This window comes from Artemia sp. Qi Xiang Cuo, chromosome 14, assembly GCF_049724085.1.
Source record: "Artemia sp. Qi Xiang Cuo chromosome 14, ASM4972408v1, whole genome shotgun sequence".
Lineage (NCBI taxonomy): Eukaryota > Metazoa > Arthropoda > Branchiopoda > Anostraca > Artemiidae > Artemia > Artemia sp. Qi Xiang Cuo.
The window spans coordinates 13867783-13887561 of record NC_142807.1 but is presented as its reverse complement, the minus strand read 5'-3'; the positions used below and the strand labels follow the sequence as shown (position 1 = coordinate 13887561).

The window sequence follows — 19779 nt, the reverse complement described above, 5'->3', positions numbered from 1 at the left end:
CAATGAAACAATAGAATGGGTAGCTTATAAGAGCTCGATTTTTGGCGATTTAACAAGGACTAAAACAATAGCTCCACTGACAGTGTAGCGTCTGGTAATTTTACTAAGAAGTAGAAACTTTGAAAGAAAATAGGATATTAATATGGCTAATCTACAATACATTAGGATTAAAGCTGAAATTTCTCTATAAGTAATTATCAATCAACATTTTTTTTAATTAATTATTTATACACATATTCCAGTCAGTACAAAGTAGACCCAGGTTACTCCTCCTTTATATCCTCCTAAGAAGTTCAAATTTCCAATCAGTCCTTCCTTACGACCTCTTCCAACCTTAATCGGAGACGACCTGATTTTCGTTTGACCCTAGATGGTTGACCGAAAATGACAATCTTTGGCAATCTGTCATCTTTGTCCGCAGAAAGTGTCCAAGCCCTCTCAACCACTCTCTCAATATAGCCCTAGGACATAGGATTGAACCAAATTTTTCGTACAGCTCACAGTTGGAAATATGGTCAGTCAGACGGGTACCCGAAAGAATCCCTATACAATTCTTCTGGAAAACATCTAACAAATCCTTGTCCGTCTTTCGGAGCGACCACGATTCAGAGCAACACTTGACCATTGTCATCACTATAGCTTCCAATATTTTGGTCTTAGTTGACAGACTTATCTTTTCTTAACAAGCCAACCTAGAGTTGCTTCTTGCAATTCGGATAATATGAATTCTCGACCGTCGATACGAAAATGAATCCACAAACTATACTACTCCAATACAAAATTTTGTTTTACTTTTCATACAAAACAGGACTCTATCTAAAACTAACGTAACAAATTCGAAAGTTTCATAAGACCAATAAGACCAATTTTTATCAGACCAATTCGGTTGTTTTAATATTGAAGATATCCACAATGATGAACATGGTAAAAAAATACAAAAGCAAAAAAGAGAAATAACATTGAAATTACAACCATTTCAATAAAAACTGCTTGCTGCAGATGGCACATGCAATACACATAGGGTCTACATTCATTGCCGGAGGATAAAACACAGTAGTACCATCTAAACAAATAAAATGTATAGATGGCGATTCTAGACAAGTTTTTAATTACACGGTCTAAAATCTAATAATGGGTAGAAGGGTTAGGATAAAATAACAGAAAGCAAATAAATTGACAAAGTATTTAAAATTTACGAAATTATAAGAACAAAAAAAGCTCAAAATGAACATACAGAAGCCCAATGTGTAATTGCTAAAATAAATAAACAAATAGCTACCACTAAATAATCCTTAACAACACAAGGTAATATTAACATCATCCCAAAATTTACAACGTTTTTATCAAAACAAAAAATAAGGCTAAACTGAGGGGATGATTAATTAATCAAAAGGCCATATGTGCTAGCCACTATTACTATCGCTACTACAACAACTATTTGTATTGCGACTAATACTAAGACTGAGGATATTAAGATGAAAATTTCAGGAAATGTTGAGGGGGGGGGGGAGTTGACTTAAATCAAAACACACTAATTGCATACCGGCTTTCAAAAGGACGCATCAGCGACATCTTAGGAACTGCTAAGCCTATGGAGTTGAAACTTCCAGGGTATGACGAGGGGGATGTTGAAATGATCAAAGGGAAATATGTGCGTACTACAACTACTATTAATACTACTGCAACTATTGTTACTGCTGCTACTACTAATACAACTATTACTACTACTCCTACTACAACTATTATGACTCCTACTACTACTAAGGCTACAGATATGAAGGCGAAAATTTGAAGGAATATTGAGGGGAGCAGAAATAAATTCAAACACATTCTGTGCATGCAGGTTGTCAAAAGGGCTTATCTCAGGAATGGCTTAGGGCATCAAGTTGGAACTTTCAGAAAATCATGAGGGTATTATCAAATGACAAAAAGGCAATATGTGCGCACTACAACTGCTATTGATACCACTGCAACTATTATTACTGTTACTACTACTAATACAACTATTACTACTACTACTACTTCTATTGTGACTACTTCTAATGCTAAGGATATTAAGGTGAAAATTTCAGGAAATATTGAATGAGAAATTAAACTAAATTAAAACATACTATGTGCATGCAGGTCGTCAAAAGGATGTATACGCAATAATTTAGGAACAGCTTAGAGTATAAAGTTCCAACATGATGAGATGATGATGGACATGATGAGAGGGATGTTTTATTAACAGGCAATATGTGCATACTACTACTACTAATACTCCTACTACTACTACCGCTAAGTGTAAGAAGGTGAAAATTTCAGGAAGTATTACCGAAGAAGTTGAACGAAATCAAAACACAATATGTGCATGCAGGCTGTCAAAAGGAGGAAGTTGAACTAAATCAAAATACATTATATGCATGTAGGTTGTCAAAAGGACGTATCAGCAATGTCCCAGGAACTGTCGAGGTATATTAAGTTGAAACTTTCAGGGCATGTTGAAAGAAAAAAGAATCTAAAATGAGCAATACCTAATCGGGCGCCAATCTTTCTTCTTCAATAACGAACGCATACCAGTCAAAAACAAGACAGAACGGTTACAATACGCGGAATACATTTTAGCTAAAGCTCAACGAGAGGTTTTTCCACGGTTTGGCACAATTATTGCATATTCTTTCTTCGACTTTTCTTTAACATCTTTCAAAACCTAGAGTTCAAAATAGAGAGTGTGGAACAGATAAGTGTCCCTAACCAACGTAAATTCGCAACCTAACGAATTATTGAGGATCTACAGGACAAATTATGGGCTGATGTGATTTTGATTAAAAACTGTGATTGTGATTGTGACAAATTATGGGCTGATGTGATTGTGATTAAAAACTGTGATTGTGATTGTGACAAATTATGGGCTGATGTGATTGTGATTAAAAACTGTGATTGTGATTGTGACAAATTATGGGCTGATGTGATTGTGATTAAAAAACTGTGATTGTGATTGTGACAAATTATGGGCTTATGTGATTGTGATTAAAAACTAGATATTCGCATTTACCAACATTCAGAACCAGATCAATATTACAAAAGACAATAGAAATACGTTGCACAGACAATGACAAAGTAGACTTGATCCGGCTTTAAACTAATAGGCGGTACGCGTATGGAATATATGACATCAGATAAAATATTGAAAACGAAGGCCATTATGATAGCACATTATAAATGCAAGTATTAAATAGATAAGGTGAGAGCACCCCACTCTGTCATGCTTCAGTGCTACAGAATTGTTATATTACCATAGAATTATGTACGCTACGTCAAAAGAAGAAACTATTTACTATGCCAAAAGTGAAGCAAATGGTTCACTCCAAACTCTGACAAAGAGTGCCATACTCGCGCTTGGCAGGTACTATCAAACACCTGAGTGCAAATAAATCCAAAGCACAAATATATAATTTATAACCTTTAGACTATGGATCATAAAGAAGTGAAGCTAAAACCTTATGCGCATGTTGGCACCCAAAACGATGTTGAAACCCAAATTGAATCAAATTTTTCGCAGTCCGTTCAGTAATATATGTGATCAAAACATGTTAAAAAATCTTACTAACATTCATGCAACAGTGACAGGCCTATATGAAATGCAATCAAAAGGGTCTGTTCATTATTTCAGAACAAAGGTTACCGAGCAGCAACGAAACAAATCAGGCACTATTCACAAACATAAACAAAACTGGAATAGTAGCTGGAGCTGGGTGACTAATGCCACACAACCACAGCCTAGATGAAAAGTTCAGAAACTAAGGCTTGAAAATGATAATGAACAATATACTCAGCCTTATTAAAAATATTTTTGTAATTCCTAAGCCAAGACAAGTCTGGGATAACATTAATAGTCCCAAATGAATCAAATTTAGTGCAAGTTAATAGTTTGCTTCCATTTTTATGCACTTTTAGGGAAGTCAGCACCATTATAACAAACGAAAGAAAGATACCGCTTTTGTCTAACTTTTTATATCAAACACAGCCTCACAAGAGATGCCTATGCGCAATCCAGATAAGAAGCCAGAATTTAGCACATTCCAGAGTATTTAATACCAGGGTCTTTTTTCCGAGTCGGGCTTCGAGCATTGAGCTTGACCCGAACAAGGGGATAACAACATTTTTAGCTTGTTTCATGCACTAAGTAAGCAAAGGTAATTCAGCTCCAATTCTACTGCAATCTGGATTGTGGCGAAAAAGACTCAAACACAGTAGAATAAAAATAATCTTGACGCAGGACAGTAAAGCAGTTAGGGTAGAAACGTACAAAGGTCAATTGGCTTTGCTCCAGTTACGTTTAATACACCATTTTTACTCGTGGCAACGCAAAGTCCACTAGATGGATCAGCAATTAACGTCACAGTAAGAAAGAAAAAATGTGGTCGAAGTCATATTCGTCTCTGTCAACATGAAAGACAGAACAGACAACATCTGCGAAGCAAATGTAGCGGCCTATACTGGTAACGGTGCCATTATTATGAATGTAAGTGTGATTAAGAACATGTAGTAATATGTGGTATTTAACTGGTAACGAGTCTAATACTATGTAGGCATGTGTAGAGTAGCTATTAGCATCCCCAATGAGGTCACCTATCATTATCCACCAATCCCCATGTTTTCCAATATTACATAGCAGAATTTTAAGGGATGACCAGGTATTAGAAAACCTAGTAAGTGAAGCTAAACGCTTCTGACCACAGGGAAAGTAGACATTAATGAAAACAGGGTTTCCAAGTCGTACTGCCATGATATTATTAGAGAAATGAAAAATAACTGGTTACAAAGGTATGGCTAATCGTTAGATAACACATGCCAGGTCACCGGAGGGTCGGCCTTTCGTTCTTTGAGCATTGGTTGTAAACAAAATATGCTGCCTGTTTTTTGATAGAGTTAACGGAGATGGCAGGCAATGCTATTCCTGCAGGAACAGACGTCATGAGCGGTCATCGTCAATCGAGTGGGTGTCTTTTATTGGCATCACACTTGGCTTTTACGTGATTGGGCAGATTTAGACGGGCAATTGTGACAGACATTTTATGAGGCGTGCGTAGGAACTTAGAACACCATGAAAAATTCATAGCCCACTTTGAGGCTATACGTTTCGCACAGTACGCGTTTCATGTGGCAATGTTTGTCCACTTGCTCCATGAGTTGAACCAGAAACACCCTTTCAACATCCTCAAAGTTTTCTAAACTAACTACCTGTAGCGTCTGTAAATCCTATTTGATTCATGTTAGGTCCCTCGCTCCTCTAAGTACGGATTTCTTCTCCATCTTCTTTAAGATTTATTTTAAGAGTGCGTCAGACAAATCGGCAAACAAAAACAATTAAAAAAGAAAAACTGTCAGCTCCTACGTAGGTTCATACCAGATTAATTCAAATTTGAGATTAATCACAGATTAATCATACCGTATTTGAATTGAGATCGAATATGTTACAGATCCCGACTTCAATTACAATTAATGATCATTAGAAAACGTGAAACATACACCAAATATGAGTATGGGCGATACACTTTATCAACCCTACACTGTCACCAGATTTGGCGACGATAGTCAGTCAAATTAGACGAAGGTCTAATTTGATAAAAGACTAACCAACAGATCAACAGATCAAGACTTACCGTTTAGATTGTTTTCCTTAAAGACTTGCAGATGAGGTTATTCAACTAACCAATAGGATAGTTCCAATTTTTGACTCCAAGACTTTGTAATCGTCTTCGTGCAAGCGCCCCTCTGTGAACTACCTTTATGACCGCCAAATTGCTAACTTACCTTATGATGTTGCAGACATCTACCCTATAACAATGATTAAATAAGGCAGGGAAGATGTAAGGATTGACGAATATTAGCTAAATATCCAAACAACTTCTTTGATCTACCCACGACCCGTCGCTGCCTCTTACCTATTTCAAAGAATACTCACCTTCTCATTTTCTCAGCTTACCTCTCACTACTTTAAAGATGCACTCATCTTTCTGTACTGATCAGTGACCACGTTACTCACTTCAAAAAGGACCTACCTTGCCATCTTCAGAGCTTACCTCTTACCTACTTCAAAGAGCACTCACCATCCCATCTGTTGAGCTTCAGAAGCACACACCTCTTACCCACTTCAAAAAGCACACACCTTGCCATCTTCAGAGCTTACCTCTTACCTACTTCAAAGAGTAGTTACCATCCCATCTATTCAGCTTACCTCTTACCCATTTCAAAGAGGACCCACCTTCCCATCTTCAGAGCATACCTCTTACCAACTTCAAAGAGTACTCACCATCCCCTCTGTTCAGCTTATTTCTTACTCACTTCAAAGAGGACCCACCTTCCCATCTTCAGAGCATACCTCTTACCTACTTCAAAGAGTACTCACCATCCCATCTTTTCATCTTACCTCTTACCTACTTCAAAAAGGACCCACCTTGCCATCTTCAGAGCTTACCTCTTACCTACTTCAAAGAGTAGTTACCATCCCATCTATTCAGCTTACCTCTTACCCATTTCAAAGAGGACCCACCTTCCCATCTTCAGAGCATACCTCTTACCAACTTCAAAGAGTACTCACCATCCCGTCTGTTCAGCTTACCTCTTACCCACTTCAAAGAGGACCCACCTTCCCATCTTCAGAGCATACCTCTTACCTACTTCAAAGAGTACTCACCATCCCATCTGTTCAGCTTACCTCTTACCAACTTCAAAAAGGACCCACTTTCCCATCTTCAGACAATACCTCTTACCTACTTCAAAGAGTACTCACCATCCCATCTGTTCAGCTTACCTCTTACCCACTTCAAAGAGGACCCATCTTCCCTTCTTCAGACAATACCTCTTACCTACTTAAAAGAATACTCACCATCCCATCTGTTCAGCTTACCTCTTACCCATTTCAAAGAGGACCCACCTTCCCATCTTCAGAGCATACCTCTTACCAATTTCAAAGAGGACCTACCTTGCCATCTTCAGAGCTTACCCCTTACCAACTTCTAAGAGCACTCACCTTCCCACCGGCTCAGCTTACCTTTTAACTACTTCAGAAAGTACTCACCTTCCCATCTGCTCAGCAATACTCATAAATCTATGAGAAAATATTGACAGCTGTATTAGATCCAAATCTAGGCCTATTTGTCGGTGGCTTTCAATTTCCACCTGAATAGAGATGTCTCCACTCTCGGTGATGCGTGCAATACACCCAGGCTCAACAACAATTGTACTCAGTTTATCAATTATAACTGCAGGTCCAGGTAATTTGTGTCCATGAGCTAGTTTTTCCATTAGAAATATTGGAGTATCCATCCAACTATTTATGAAGTATACTTTCTTCACCTAGAAAAAGAGGTAGAAAAACGTAAAAAAAAATAGTTTCGTCTTTTCTAAATTGCAAAAATTTCACTGACTATAGTCGGTTAATTAGGATTAGTTGGTCAAGAGAGGTAAACAAAACACCAAAGACACAGAGTTGTTTATGGGTTTGCACAATAAGTTTTGTTGACTAAGTGTAATCCTATATACATAAGCCAGAGATTCGTCTCGGTTTTTCTGTATAAAAACTTTCCTGAGGTGTTTTTCAACCAACTCCTTACATTTAAGCTTATGAAAAAATTTTTCATAAGCTATTCTCAAAATTTTTCAAAATTTGAAATTTTTTTTTCAAAAAATCCATTATTGGAACCATAAGAAAAGACCGTCAAGATCTAACGATAATTATTTAAATGCATATTTGAATTTATTATTCAATTAAATTAATACATAAAATATAAAGCTTAAATGATAAAAATAATACACAAATTCACAGTTAATAAATAACAATTAAACTAATATTAAATCAAATTAATATGTAATTTAAGAATAACGTAATAAAACATAAATTTTTAAAACATTAGTATGTTTTGTTTTACACTTTAGTCCTCTCCTAAAAGTAATCTTCTAAGACTCAAGTCTATATTCGCTGGTTAGTTGTTCTAATATTTGAATTTACCTTTCAACTAATTCAGAATTTATTTAAAATTGCCGAAAGACATAGGAAGATGACGAAGATAATTAAAGAGAAAGATAATTATTTAATAAATATATATTAAAATATATATAATAATATTTAAAAGTAAATGAAGGACAAAAAAGCGAATCTCGCATTGGAAAGGTTGGATATTTTCACTTCACTAACTCTATTGTGTGTAAATGTTCGCAAAACACTTTTAATGACGTTTTGTAGAGTTGGTACACCACTGGATGTGTCTAGCCAGGTAACTTTATGGGGTAATCTAGTTCAGCAAGTTGATCATCTTCGCTACCTTGGTTTTTATCTTGATTGCTATCTGGCATGGAAGTGTAACAGTGACGCAATTTCGTCAAAAATTGCCCGTGAGGTAGGAATACTTCGACGGCTGCAGCACTTTCTCCCTCAAAGAATACTTTTAACTATATATTATTCGTTGGTTTATCCATATTTCTCCTACGGTTGCCTCCTATGGAGCAGTAACTTCTTATGCAACTATAGAAGAGTGCAAGTTCTACAAAATAAAGTTATTAGAAAAATCGGTAGATATGTCCATGGTGTACATGACACATGTGCTTGTTTTAGGTCCCTGAAGCTCCTTAACATCAGTCATATAAGAGATTACCAAGCTGCAGTATTTGTGTTTCAGTGTAAGAATGGTTTAACCCCTGATGTTTTTAATAAATTAATAGTGACCTGCATAATTATGGAACTAGGCAAAGTGATAATATGGTTGTTGAGTTGCGTCGTGGTACCTGGTCTTCATTTTCAATGAAACACCTGGGTCCATCAGTATGGAATGAGCTACCATTGATCATTAGAGCGGCGGGACATGTACCTCAATACGGGTGGGCTGGGAGCGTAAGGGTGGGTAGGGGTTAAGGTAAGGTTGGCAGGGGAGGGGAGTTGAGTATAATGAGTGATGGGGACTGGATTGGTTATTATTATTTTTCTTTTATATTATTATTTTTCTTTTATATTTTATTTATGTATCATCATTTTTAATTGAGTTATTTATTTATTTTTCTATATTTTTTTAATTATTATATATATATATATATATATATATATATATATATATATATATAGGATATAATTTATCTATTTTGGGTTTATTTATAATAGTTTTAATTAAACAGTTGAGGTTTATGTAAATAGTTGAGTTATTAGGTAAGTAGTTACGTGGAGTTTCGTGCGATCGCAAACCTTTATAGGTTTTCTCCAGCGTGAAAGTGTTGTTTAATTTATTTATTTGTTTATGAATGTGGATTAATAAACTTATGAACTTATAATGGAACAATGCTGTTGCTTACCTCTGAAAATCCTGTTTAGAAAAAGAATTATCCAATTTGTTTAGTCTATCTCTAAGCAAAGAGTTCGATCTCTCTTCTTTCCCAAAAGATGGTTAGCAATTCCTTGGTTTAGTTAAAAGATCCAAAATAACCCTCCTCTATTTTTTTTTTAATTTAGTAAAACCCTCGCACGGAAAACATTTCCTGCAAATACATTCCTATACCAGATTCCGCCCTCTCCGAACTGTTTATCGGTCCTCATCTATCTTGCCTCTCATTCGCTGCTTTAGTTCAAGATATAAAAAAAAAAAAAAACATCGCCTCCTATGTAACAGAAAAAAAATAATAAAACATACCAATAGGTATGTTATACGTCTATATACGTCTTGTTATACGTACCAGTACCGTCAATTTATCCCCTTTTTGCGTTTATATATATATATATATATATATATATATATATATATATATATATATATATATATATATATATATATATATATATATATATATATATATATATATATATATATATATATATATATATATATATATATATTTGACTCCTAAGTCTTAAGTATCTTTAAATTTTAAGACCCGAGGGTAAACGACACAAAAACCCATTACAGATTTTCTTAAGATTTTCTAAAGACAAGATTTTCTAAGACAACAAAACAGACATAGAAACAAACGACAAAGGTGAACTGAAACTACCTTGTTATCAGCAATTAGTGATCGAATTTAAAAAAATGTATTCAATAAATAAATTTTCAAAGCAAGGGCTCAATAATTTTTGGAGGGGGGGGGGGGTGGGAAAAAACATTAAAAAACGTATCAAAATGTGTTTATATGTATTTTTGTTACGTTTTTATGAGTCGGGTGAGAATTTCAGGGGTTAGAATCTTGCACCCCCCCCCCCTCTTCCTCTGCATACGGCTATGCTACAAAGTAAATAGTAAAAGAAAAGACAAACAAAGAAAATAGAGTGGTAAATAACTTATGCCTCGTAACCGCATACCTGATAAATGAGGTATTGATAACCGATATTTGAATTCAGTAAATAGACAAAATAGAGAGAAAAAGTCCGATAGATCTAAAAAAATTACAAATACAAAATAAGCAAAAGTTGGTTAAAAAAGGCAAAATGAGAACAAAAATAAAAGCTAAAATTTTGTAAATAAATGAAAGTTAGAATAACTTTCTTATGTTCCACAGAGCTTCGCCTTTCTAAAAAGTATTCAAAATCTCAAGTTGTTTAGACGGGGCCCTGCTAAAGTAACACCCACCCAGTGCAGAACTCAGTGCAGAGCAAATTTTTAAAACAATTTTCAATCCAATGGAATGGGAAAATAAGCAAGCAAAACTGCCAGTTTAAGGACTGGTGAAATAACTATTGCACCAATTAAGATGTAAGGAAGGCTACAACTTAATTTGAAAAATTCTTTAATATACAGAGCTTTCTATATAACTTGAATACAGCACGTTTATGCACAACATTTCCAAACCTTAAATAATCCCCTCCTTAATTAGCGGTGAGGAGGTTAGGAGGTTAGCGGTTAGAGGAGGTCAAATCCCCTCCTTAATTAGCGGCGGGAATGTTTGGCGGACTGGGAATTTCGAAGAGTAATTAGGGTAATTAGTAATTACCCTAATTAGTAATTAGGGTAATTAAAGGTAAGTGCATCCGTAGCCCCGTAGTGGATCCGTAGCACGTCCATAGCAGTGTAGCAGAGCGAGTTATTTGGACAATCGGAGATCGGTAGAATAATAGAAGAACATTTCGAAAAGACAGGTATATGTATAATGGAGCGAACTTTATCGTTTTTGTGAGCTATCTTTTTCACGGTTTCGTTATTTTTTGTTAAGCTAAGGCCCAAGTGACTTTAGGGTTGTAATTCCATTTCATTCGTATTATTTGTTCTAATGACCGGTTTACTAGATTCAATGGGAGATTATATGGACATTTCTATGTTTTTTTTTGTGACCCATTTGTTAATAAAAAAACAAAAAAATGAATGCCGCTAAATTTTAAGAAAGAATCAAAGAATTAGAATACAACAAAGAATTTACAAAATATAAAATAATACTAAACTAAATAAATCTCAATCTATTCAATTTACTGAACTAGTTTGCTAATTAATAAATTACTATTACTAACTAAATAACTCATGCCGGGTGCCTATGCCCCTTCTTTTTCCTAAAATCTCAAGACTTTTACGGTTTGTCCAGCGATTTCTTATATTTTTCATAGTTTTTCTGTTCTTCCATCTTTATAAATTGTGCCCTCTTCCAGGAACTTTCAATTCCCCCTCAAAAGAAATAATCCTGTGCACGTGTTACACCATACTTTAAAACGATCTTAAAGACCAATCTAAAAGGTCCATCCTAAAAAAGGATTAGGACCAAATTGATAACCAAAGAGTAGAGCAGGATGACTAGCCCTTCAAACTCAGAGGACCTTAAAGGCCTTAAAACTTCAGAATTTCATTGAAAGTGAAAGGCCTTGAAACTTCAGAATTTGATTGAAATTGAAAGGCCTTGAAACTTCAGAGCTGAGATCAAAAATAACATCAAAAGCAGAATACTGCTTCGACGCATCGAGTATTTATGGCAAACTCAAGTATGATAATTAAATCAAGACCCCCCCCCCCCGAAAAAAAGAGGGAAAACAACAAAAGTTCAAGTCTACTTGCCCCTCCCAGCACTAAAAAAAAAGGTTGCCTCTTCCCCTAAATATTGGAACTCATATGATTCCCCTACAATATCCTTGATTTTAATAACTCCAAACTATTGTAGTTAGGGATAGGATTTTCAAGACAAATATTTTGACTTTTAACATCAAATCTTAATATTTAATACTAATTTTAGCTTTTCGGAAAATTCGAATTTTCACTTCAAATTTTCAAATCGCTCAACTAGAGCAATTTTCAGTTTCTTCAAGTCTTTTCTTTTAGTTTCTTGCAAAGTCTTTGTGGGCATGCACTTAGGCAATGTAGAAATGGTGTCTGGTGATTTTTTTTTTTTTTTTTTTTTGCGATTAGTCACACACAAAACAAAACGCGAAGAAAACAACAAGAAACAGCAAATAACAAAAACAACTACACAAATTAAGCAGACAATAAATTAGATCTACACAAGAGCCCCAAGCAAACATACCAGAAGGTCATCAAGTTATAGGGACATACACATTCCACATTGGGGGGACTATCCTCCTTGGATTGCTTCCTTTTAATGTCGAGACCGAGTCCACCGATGCCTCTTACTCGTATATCGTCCACAATAACAGCTCGATTCTTCAATGTAAAACCAAACTCACGCTGATAACTGAAAAGGAATACATTTAAATACTGGAGTTGCATCATAAATTTCAGAAAATATTCTTTCAAATAGAAACTTACCATGAATGTTAACGCAGTATGCGAAGTCGGTTATTTTCTTTTTGGCTTTTCATTAATTTTAGGCCTACTCTCGATTTTTTTGCTTTGTAGCCGGAAGTTCAATCTCTGCAACACGTTTACGAAGCTACCTAGCTATGTCAACGAAGGTACGTAGCTACGTCTATGTAGCTAAGTCCACTAGTCTACAAAGATCAGAAGTGGGATCCAGGGTTTGCCCTTTCATAACACTCGTGTTTTAACACCCCCAGTTTTCTTCGTTGAGACTTCCTTCTCATAATCATCCAAACCAAGTAGATAAGCGACTGGTATAAGTTGACAACCGTTTTCTTTGCCATCGCAAAAAAACAACAAAATTGCAGTCCCCAGTATTCGTCTTCATTACTTCTAGGATTAGGCTCGGCCCGACGGGAGTAGCCCACAAACTTGGCTACGAAAAAAAAAAATGAATATAAACAAATTTTTGATGCGTTTTTATGTACCCCCGCCCAGAAAAAAAATCATGTTGTAAACCCTAGCCCCCCCCCCCCCAAAAAAAATCCTGGATACGGTAATGCCTGAGGATAATACATCTTACGATGTTTCCCACAAATCACCGTTTTTGTCACATAATTTGTCTATTTTAAGTTTTGAAAAATCCTATCTGAAATATGGGGCCACTTTCTGAAATAAATTTATGATTATCTTCTTGACACCGTATAAAGTAGCTATATCTCTCCGCTCTTCTCCTTATGAAGAAGAAATTTTCTGAATCTCAGTTTTCTGAAATTTTTCCGAACTGAAGAATCCGAACAAAACTGAACAAAAGAAACTGCCAAAGGATTGATACACGGACAAAACCAAAATTTTAGTAGGGTACTGCGCAAATAGTTCTTATGAGAATTAAGGGAGGGATGAAAAATAAAAAATACAAAAAATATCATCGGTTTTCAAATATTGAAACATTTTTGTATTAAAAAAAAAAAATTAAATAAGGATTGTATGGCACAGTATGAGAACTGCAGGGTGACTGAAATATAAAACAAGAATAGTTTTCAGTCGAAATTTTACATAATGAATTTTGGTATTGAACTACAGATATATTAAAAAAAATTTATATTTAAGTCTGAATCTGTTCAAATCTATTTAAAATCTGAGCCAAAATTACTCATTTTTAGTAAATTGTTAACAAAAACTTGGATTAACTTAGTTTTTCTATAAATATAAACGGAACAAGTAGCAAGGATGTACCAATGATTTTTGCTCTGGAGGGGAGGTATTTTTCAGGGGGGTTTTACGAAAAAACTTAAAAAAAACGGATCATAAATTTGCATATATGCCTTTTCGTTATATTTTTCCGATTCGGAAGAAAATTTCGGAGGAATTAAAACCCGGTACCCTCCCTCCCCTCCAGGCCACGACCTTGATAAGTGCTAATACATTAATAAAATATTACCGTTCTACAAAAGATCTAAAAAAATCGCCATCTCTTGTCCCTGAACCTGGATATGGTTCGCACATCAAAGCACAGTCAGTTCCTTCGTATCTTAAGTTGAGATATACCTCCATTGTCATTTGGTTGGGAGTAAAACCTTGATTTTGAAGAACTTGACGACACTTCTTTTTCAGAATTTCAAGACGCTGATCAATATGATCAAAACTACCTAAAAAAAACCACCAATTAGGCTATTAAAAATTAACTATATTTAAGGATTACTCTAGCAAGTCAAGCGGTTTTCCCAGAGGCTAAAATAGAGGTGTTCTAGAGGCTAAAATAGAGGCATAAATAGCCTGACCCTTGGCCAAGTGAGAAAAAACTAGTGAACATTCCATTTCGAAATTTCAAGACGCTTATTAATATGATTAAAACTCCCTTAAAAGGAAGCTCCAATATAAGGTGAAAAAAAAATCCAACCAAAAAGGGTTTCTAGAGGGTATATAGAGGGTTTCTAGAGGCTAAAATAGAAGCGTAATATAGCCAGACAATGATAATAGATTCGCTAGATTTAATGATAGATTTAAACAATTTCAAGATGCTGGTCAATGTAATCAAAATTACCAAAAAATACGCTGCTGATTAAGCAACAAAGACATCAAATATATTTAAGGATTTCTCTTGCGCAAGTGACTTTTTTCTTTGTCAAAACTTCAGGACGCTGATGAACATTATCAGAAATACCTAACGGAGAAGCTATTTTATTAGGCGATAAGGAATCAAGTAAATTTAGGAATCGTTTTTCTACGCTAGGCTGTTTTTAGATGAATTATAGAGTTTAAAAGTTTAATCCTTGTCTAACTAAGAAGAGCTTTGGTGACATTTTCTTTATATAATTTATTTTCAAATTTGGTAAACATGATCCAAACTACCTAATTAAGAAGGTATGAATTAGAGAACTGCACTTATTAAAGATTTCTCTTGACAACATTACAACTTTTTTGCTGGGATACACGCTTGAAAAAGGGATAATACATCTGCTTAAAAACAAGGTTGACCTAGTTCTTAGCAAAAAAAAGCTGTAGGCAAAAATCGGGCCCGTGACCCGTCCATTATCCAATTTCCAAATTTATAAATTCTTTACAATGTTTTCAAGTGTTCTATGGAAGATAAGTCACTCCAAGCTGTGATTCAGGGTGGTTCTGATATTCAATTTAAGTTTCACTCGTTTTAAGATTTATTTATTCATTTACATTAATATATATTGTATGTTTGTTCGCATTGATTGTTATTTAATTTCTGTTCGTTTTAAGTTTCATTTATACTTTAATGGCAAAACATTTGTTTTTGTTTTAAGCTAGATTTTCATATTCAATCTAAGAATTACTCACTCTAAGATGTATTTATTAATTTATGTTTTTACTTTTTGTGTGTTTTTTCCTATGATTGTTTATTTAATTTATGGTCGTTTTGGGTTTTATTTATTCTTTAATTTTAATTTCTGGTCGTTTTGAGTTTTAATTTTAACAGGTATTTTTATCTCTTCAGCTTAGGTTTAAAAGTGCCGTTGATTTTATTTTAATACCTTATTTTTAGGAAAGTTGTTTTTAATTAGTTTGTTTTCGTTTTTTATTTCAAAAAGTTTTAAGTTTTTATTGCATGGGGGGGGGTAGCTTACTGTCCAATTATTATTTAATTTAAAAAAAAGATCTAAAACTTGAAATTGAAAACGAATGAGGCTTTTTTCAAAGTCTATACGATTACCTCTTTGATAAAAACCTTATATATGAACAACAGACAGCGTGTATAGCTTGTGGACAGGGATTAACAGAAATGAATGAATTTAAAAAATAGCTAAAATCAGGGGATTTAGACCATTTCACTTTCTAATACAAAGGAATCAAGACTGTTTAGAATTGACCTTAATAAAAGTTTGTATGCCAAGTCAATTTTCCATCTATCCCAGAGTATGTATTTTAAGCTTATAATTGGATAATTATAATAGATTTCCTATGTATTCTTCCCATACAAAACCCCTTACCATAAGTTATAAGCCCCCTTTAATAAGTTATGCCCCACGGCATAACTTACAATGCCTACCCCCGGGCCCTGGTGGGCTGTGTCGACACCGGAGTTTTTTGTTATCAGAACTTTGAACTATTTTAACAAAATGTCTATCTCAAAATTTTTACCTGATGCATTTAGGGCGTGGAGGAGGGGGGGGGGCTAGTCACCATCCAATCTCTTTTGACTCTTACAAAGTGAACAAGAGCTTTCAATTTTCAGTCAAATGAGACCTCTCCAAATTTTATACGAGCATCCCTTCAATAAGAAATAATGGGAAGGATTCGGAGAATCCTTAAATTACAACTCTTGCCCTGAGGGCTGTGGGGGAGTTGTCATCCTCAAAATCCTAATTTGCAGAACTTAAAACTACGTTTAATTAAATGGCTGTCTAAAAATTTTGCTTTGAGGCGTTTTGGGAAAAGGTGGGCGTGAGAGGGGGTTAGTTACCCTCAAATAACTTTCGACTATTAAAAAGGGCATTAGCCCTTTGAATTTTCAATCGAATGAGCCTTTTTTGAAGTTTCTCCGACACCGCCTTCTATAAAAACCTTATATGCCCCCAGGGCATAACTTAAAACCCTTGCCCGGTGGGGTGTGGGGGATTGTCCTCCTCATAAATATATTTTCTATCTGGAAATCAACTGCTGAACGAAATGGCTATCTCAAAATTTTGATTGGATGTGTGTTGGGGGAATGATGGGCAAGGGGGGGGGGGGCTAGTTGCCCTCCAATGACTGTCGAATATTAAATATAACACTAGCCTTATGAATTTCCAATGGAATAAGTCTTTTTTTAAGTTTCTACGACAACGCCTTCTATAAAAACCTTATATGCCCCCAGGTCATATCTTGAAACCCTTGCCCATACACATTCCACATTGGGGGGACTATCCTCCTTGGATTGCTTCCTTTTAATGTCGAAACCGAGTCCACCGATGCCTCTTACTCGTATATCGTCCACAATAACAGCTCGATTCTTCAATGTAAAACCAAACTCACGCTGATAACTGAAAAGGAATACATTCAAATACTGGAGTTGCATCATAAATTTCAGAAAACATTCTTTTAAATGGAAACTTACCATAAATGTTAACGCAGTTTGCGAAGTCGGTTATTTTCTTTTTGGCTTTTCATTAATTTTAGGCCTACTCTCGATTTTTTGCTTGTAGCCGGAAGTTCAATCTCTTCAACTACGTCTACGAAGCTACCTAGCTTCGTAATAGGTAGCTAGCTTCCGAAGCTACCTCAAAATTTTGATTGGATGTGTTTGGGGAAATGATCGGCGTGGGGGGAGGGGGGCTAGTTACACTCCAATCACTTTCAACCATTAAAAAGGGCACTACCCTTTAATTTCCAATCGATTGAGCCTGTTTTGAAGTTTCTAAGACAACGCCTTCTATAAAAACCTTATATGCCCCCAGGGCATAATTTAAAACCCTTGCCCTGAGGGTTGTAGGGGAGTGTCCTCCTCAAAAAATATATTTTCTATCTGGAAATCAACTACGCTGGACAAAAATGGCTATCTCAAAGTTTTTATTAGATATGTTTGGGGGAATGATGGGTGTGGGGGGGGCTAGGTGCCCTCCAATCACTTTTGAGTATTAAAAAGGGCACTAGCCCTTTAATTTCCAATCGAATGAGCCTGTTTTGAAGTTTGTACGACAACGCCTTCTATAAAAACCTTATATACCCCCAAGGCATAACTTTAAACCCTTGCCCTGAGGGTTGTGGTGGAGTATCCTCCTCAAAAATCTATTTTCTATCTGTAAATAAACTCCGCTGAACAAAATGGCTATATCAAAATTTTGATTGGATGTGTTTGGGGGATTGATGGGCGTGGGGGGGGGCTAGTTGCCCTCCGATCATTTTCGACTATTAAAAAGGGTACTAGCCCTTTAAGTTGCAATCGAATGAGCCTGTTTTGAAGTTTCTACGACAACGCCTTCTATAAAAACCTTATATGCCCCCAGGACATCACTTAAAACCCTTGCCCTGAGGGTTGTGGGGGAGTATCCTCTTTACAACTATGTGTTATCTTTGTAAACCAGCTCAGCTGACCAAAATAACTATCTCAATCTTTGGTTTGGCGGGTGTGGGTGAAAGGATGGGCGTGGGGGGGGGGCTAGTTTCCTTCCAATCACTTTCTACTACTGAAACGGGCATTAAAACTCTTTATTTCAAATCGAATGAGCCCCCTTTGAAGTTTCTACGACGACCCCTTCCGTATGAAGTGCCTCTGGGAAAAAATAATAAATAATAATAAAACATTGGAGCCGTATGGCCTTTACTATAGGCAACGCTACAGCGTTGCCTCTGATACTTGCCGTCCTTGAGCTTATGCTTGCCGTCCTTGATCTTATACTTGCCGTCCTTGATCTTATACTAGACATTATTTAGGCCAATGGGAAGCACAAAAACTGAGGCAATAATAACAAAATAAATGTACAAAAATATAACAATAATATCAAAATAATAAATAATAATAATAACAAAATAATAAATACCTTCATACGGCTTTGAACAGGGTTCCTGCTCCTCATGGACAACATCAGCAAGGGCCATACCATAAGCGGAAAGGATGCCAGCATAACGATGGATATATATGTTTTTCATACCTAGTGTCTTAGCAATAGCACAGGCATGCTGACCTCCTGCACCACCGAAACAAGCCAGTACGTGTTTTGATGTATCATAGCCCTTGGCCTAAAAAAAATTTGGACTTTTTATAGCATTTTTGACCTCCTGCACCTCCGAAACAAGCCAGTACGTGTTTTTATGTATCATAGCCCTTGACCAAAAAATTTTTTTGACTTTTTATAGTATTTTTGACCTCCCGCACCACCGAAACAAGCCAGTATATGTTTTGATGTATCATAGCCCTTGGCCTAAAATAATTTGGACTCTTTATAGTATTTTTGACCTCCTGTACCACCGAAACAAGCCAGTACGTGTTTTGATGTTTCATAGCCCTTGGCCTAAAAAAAATTTGGACTTTTTATAGTATTTTTGACCTCCTGCACCACCGAAACAAGCCAGTACGTGTATTTATGTGTCACAGCCCTTGGCCTAAAAGAAATTTGGACTTTTTATAGTATTTTTGACCTCCTATACCACCGAAACAAGCCAGTACGAGTTTCGATGTATTGTAGCCCTTGGCCTAAAAAAATTTGGACTTTTTATAGTATTTTTGACCTCCTGCACCATTGAAACAAGCCAGTACGTGTTTTGATGTATCATAGCCCTTGGCCTAAAATATTTGGACTTTTAATAGTATTTTTGCTAATCCACGATTTCTTAGTAAAAAATCTAAATAAGTCAATAAATCTATTGATGTTCAGTGGGATCAACTTAATTCAACATGTATTTTCATGTACGAACTATTGTTAACTTCTTTCTACTGTGCTTACACATACGGTCATCACTTGGGACAAATTTACAGGAGCTAGGGCGGAGGCAATGGGGCTAAAATAATTATAGTTTGCCATTTTTAGATGCAGATTGTTGACTTTTTTATTATTTCTTCTTTTTTTCTACTTTTATTGTTATTATGCATTTTTTTGAAAACCAAATACTTAGGGTATGTTATTTTTTATTTAATTTT

General features: G+C 35.5%; 1 protein-coding gene across 1 annotated transcript in view; it reads right to left on the bottom strand.

Moving 5' to 3' along the window:
• The window catches only part of LOC148944172 (5-oxoprolinase), a 100822-nt gene that overhangs the window by 56659 nt on the left and 24384 nt on the right, over positions 1-19779 (bottom strand). The window contains exons 4-7 of the mRNA XM_089099849.1: positions 18683-18881; positions 14134-14341; positions 12489-12627; positions 7064-7341 (exon numbers count right to left, since the gene is read on the bottom strand). Of these exons, the coding sequence (XP_088955975.1) occupies positions 7064-7341; positions 12489-12627; positions 14134-14341; positions 18683-18881 (824 nt within the window). The remainder of the gene's footprint in view (positions 1-7063; positions 7342-12488; positions 12628-14133; positions 14342-18682; positions 18882-19779) is intronic.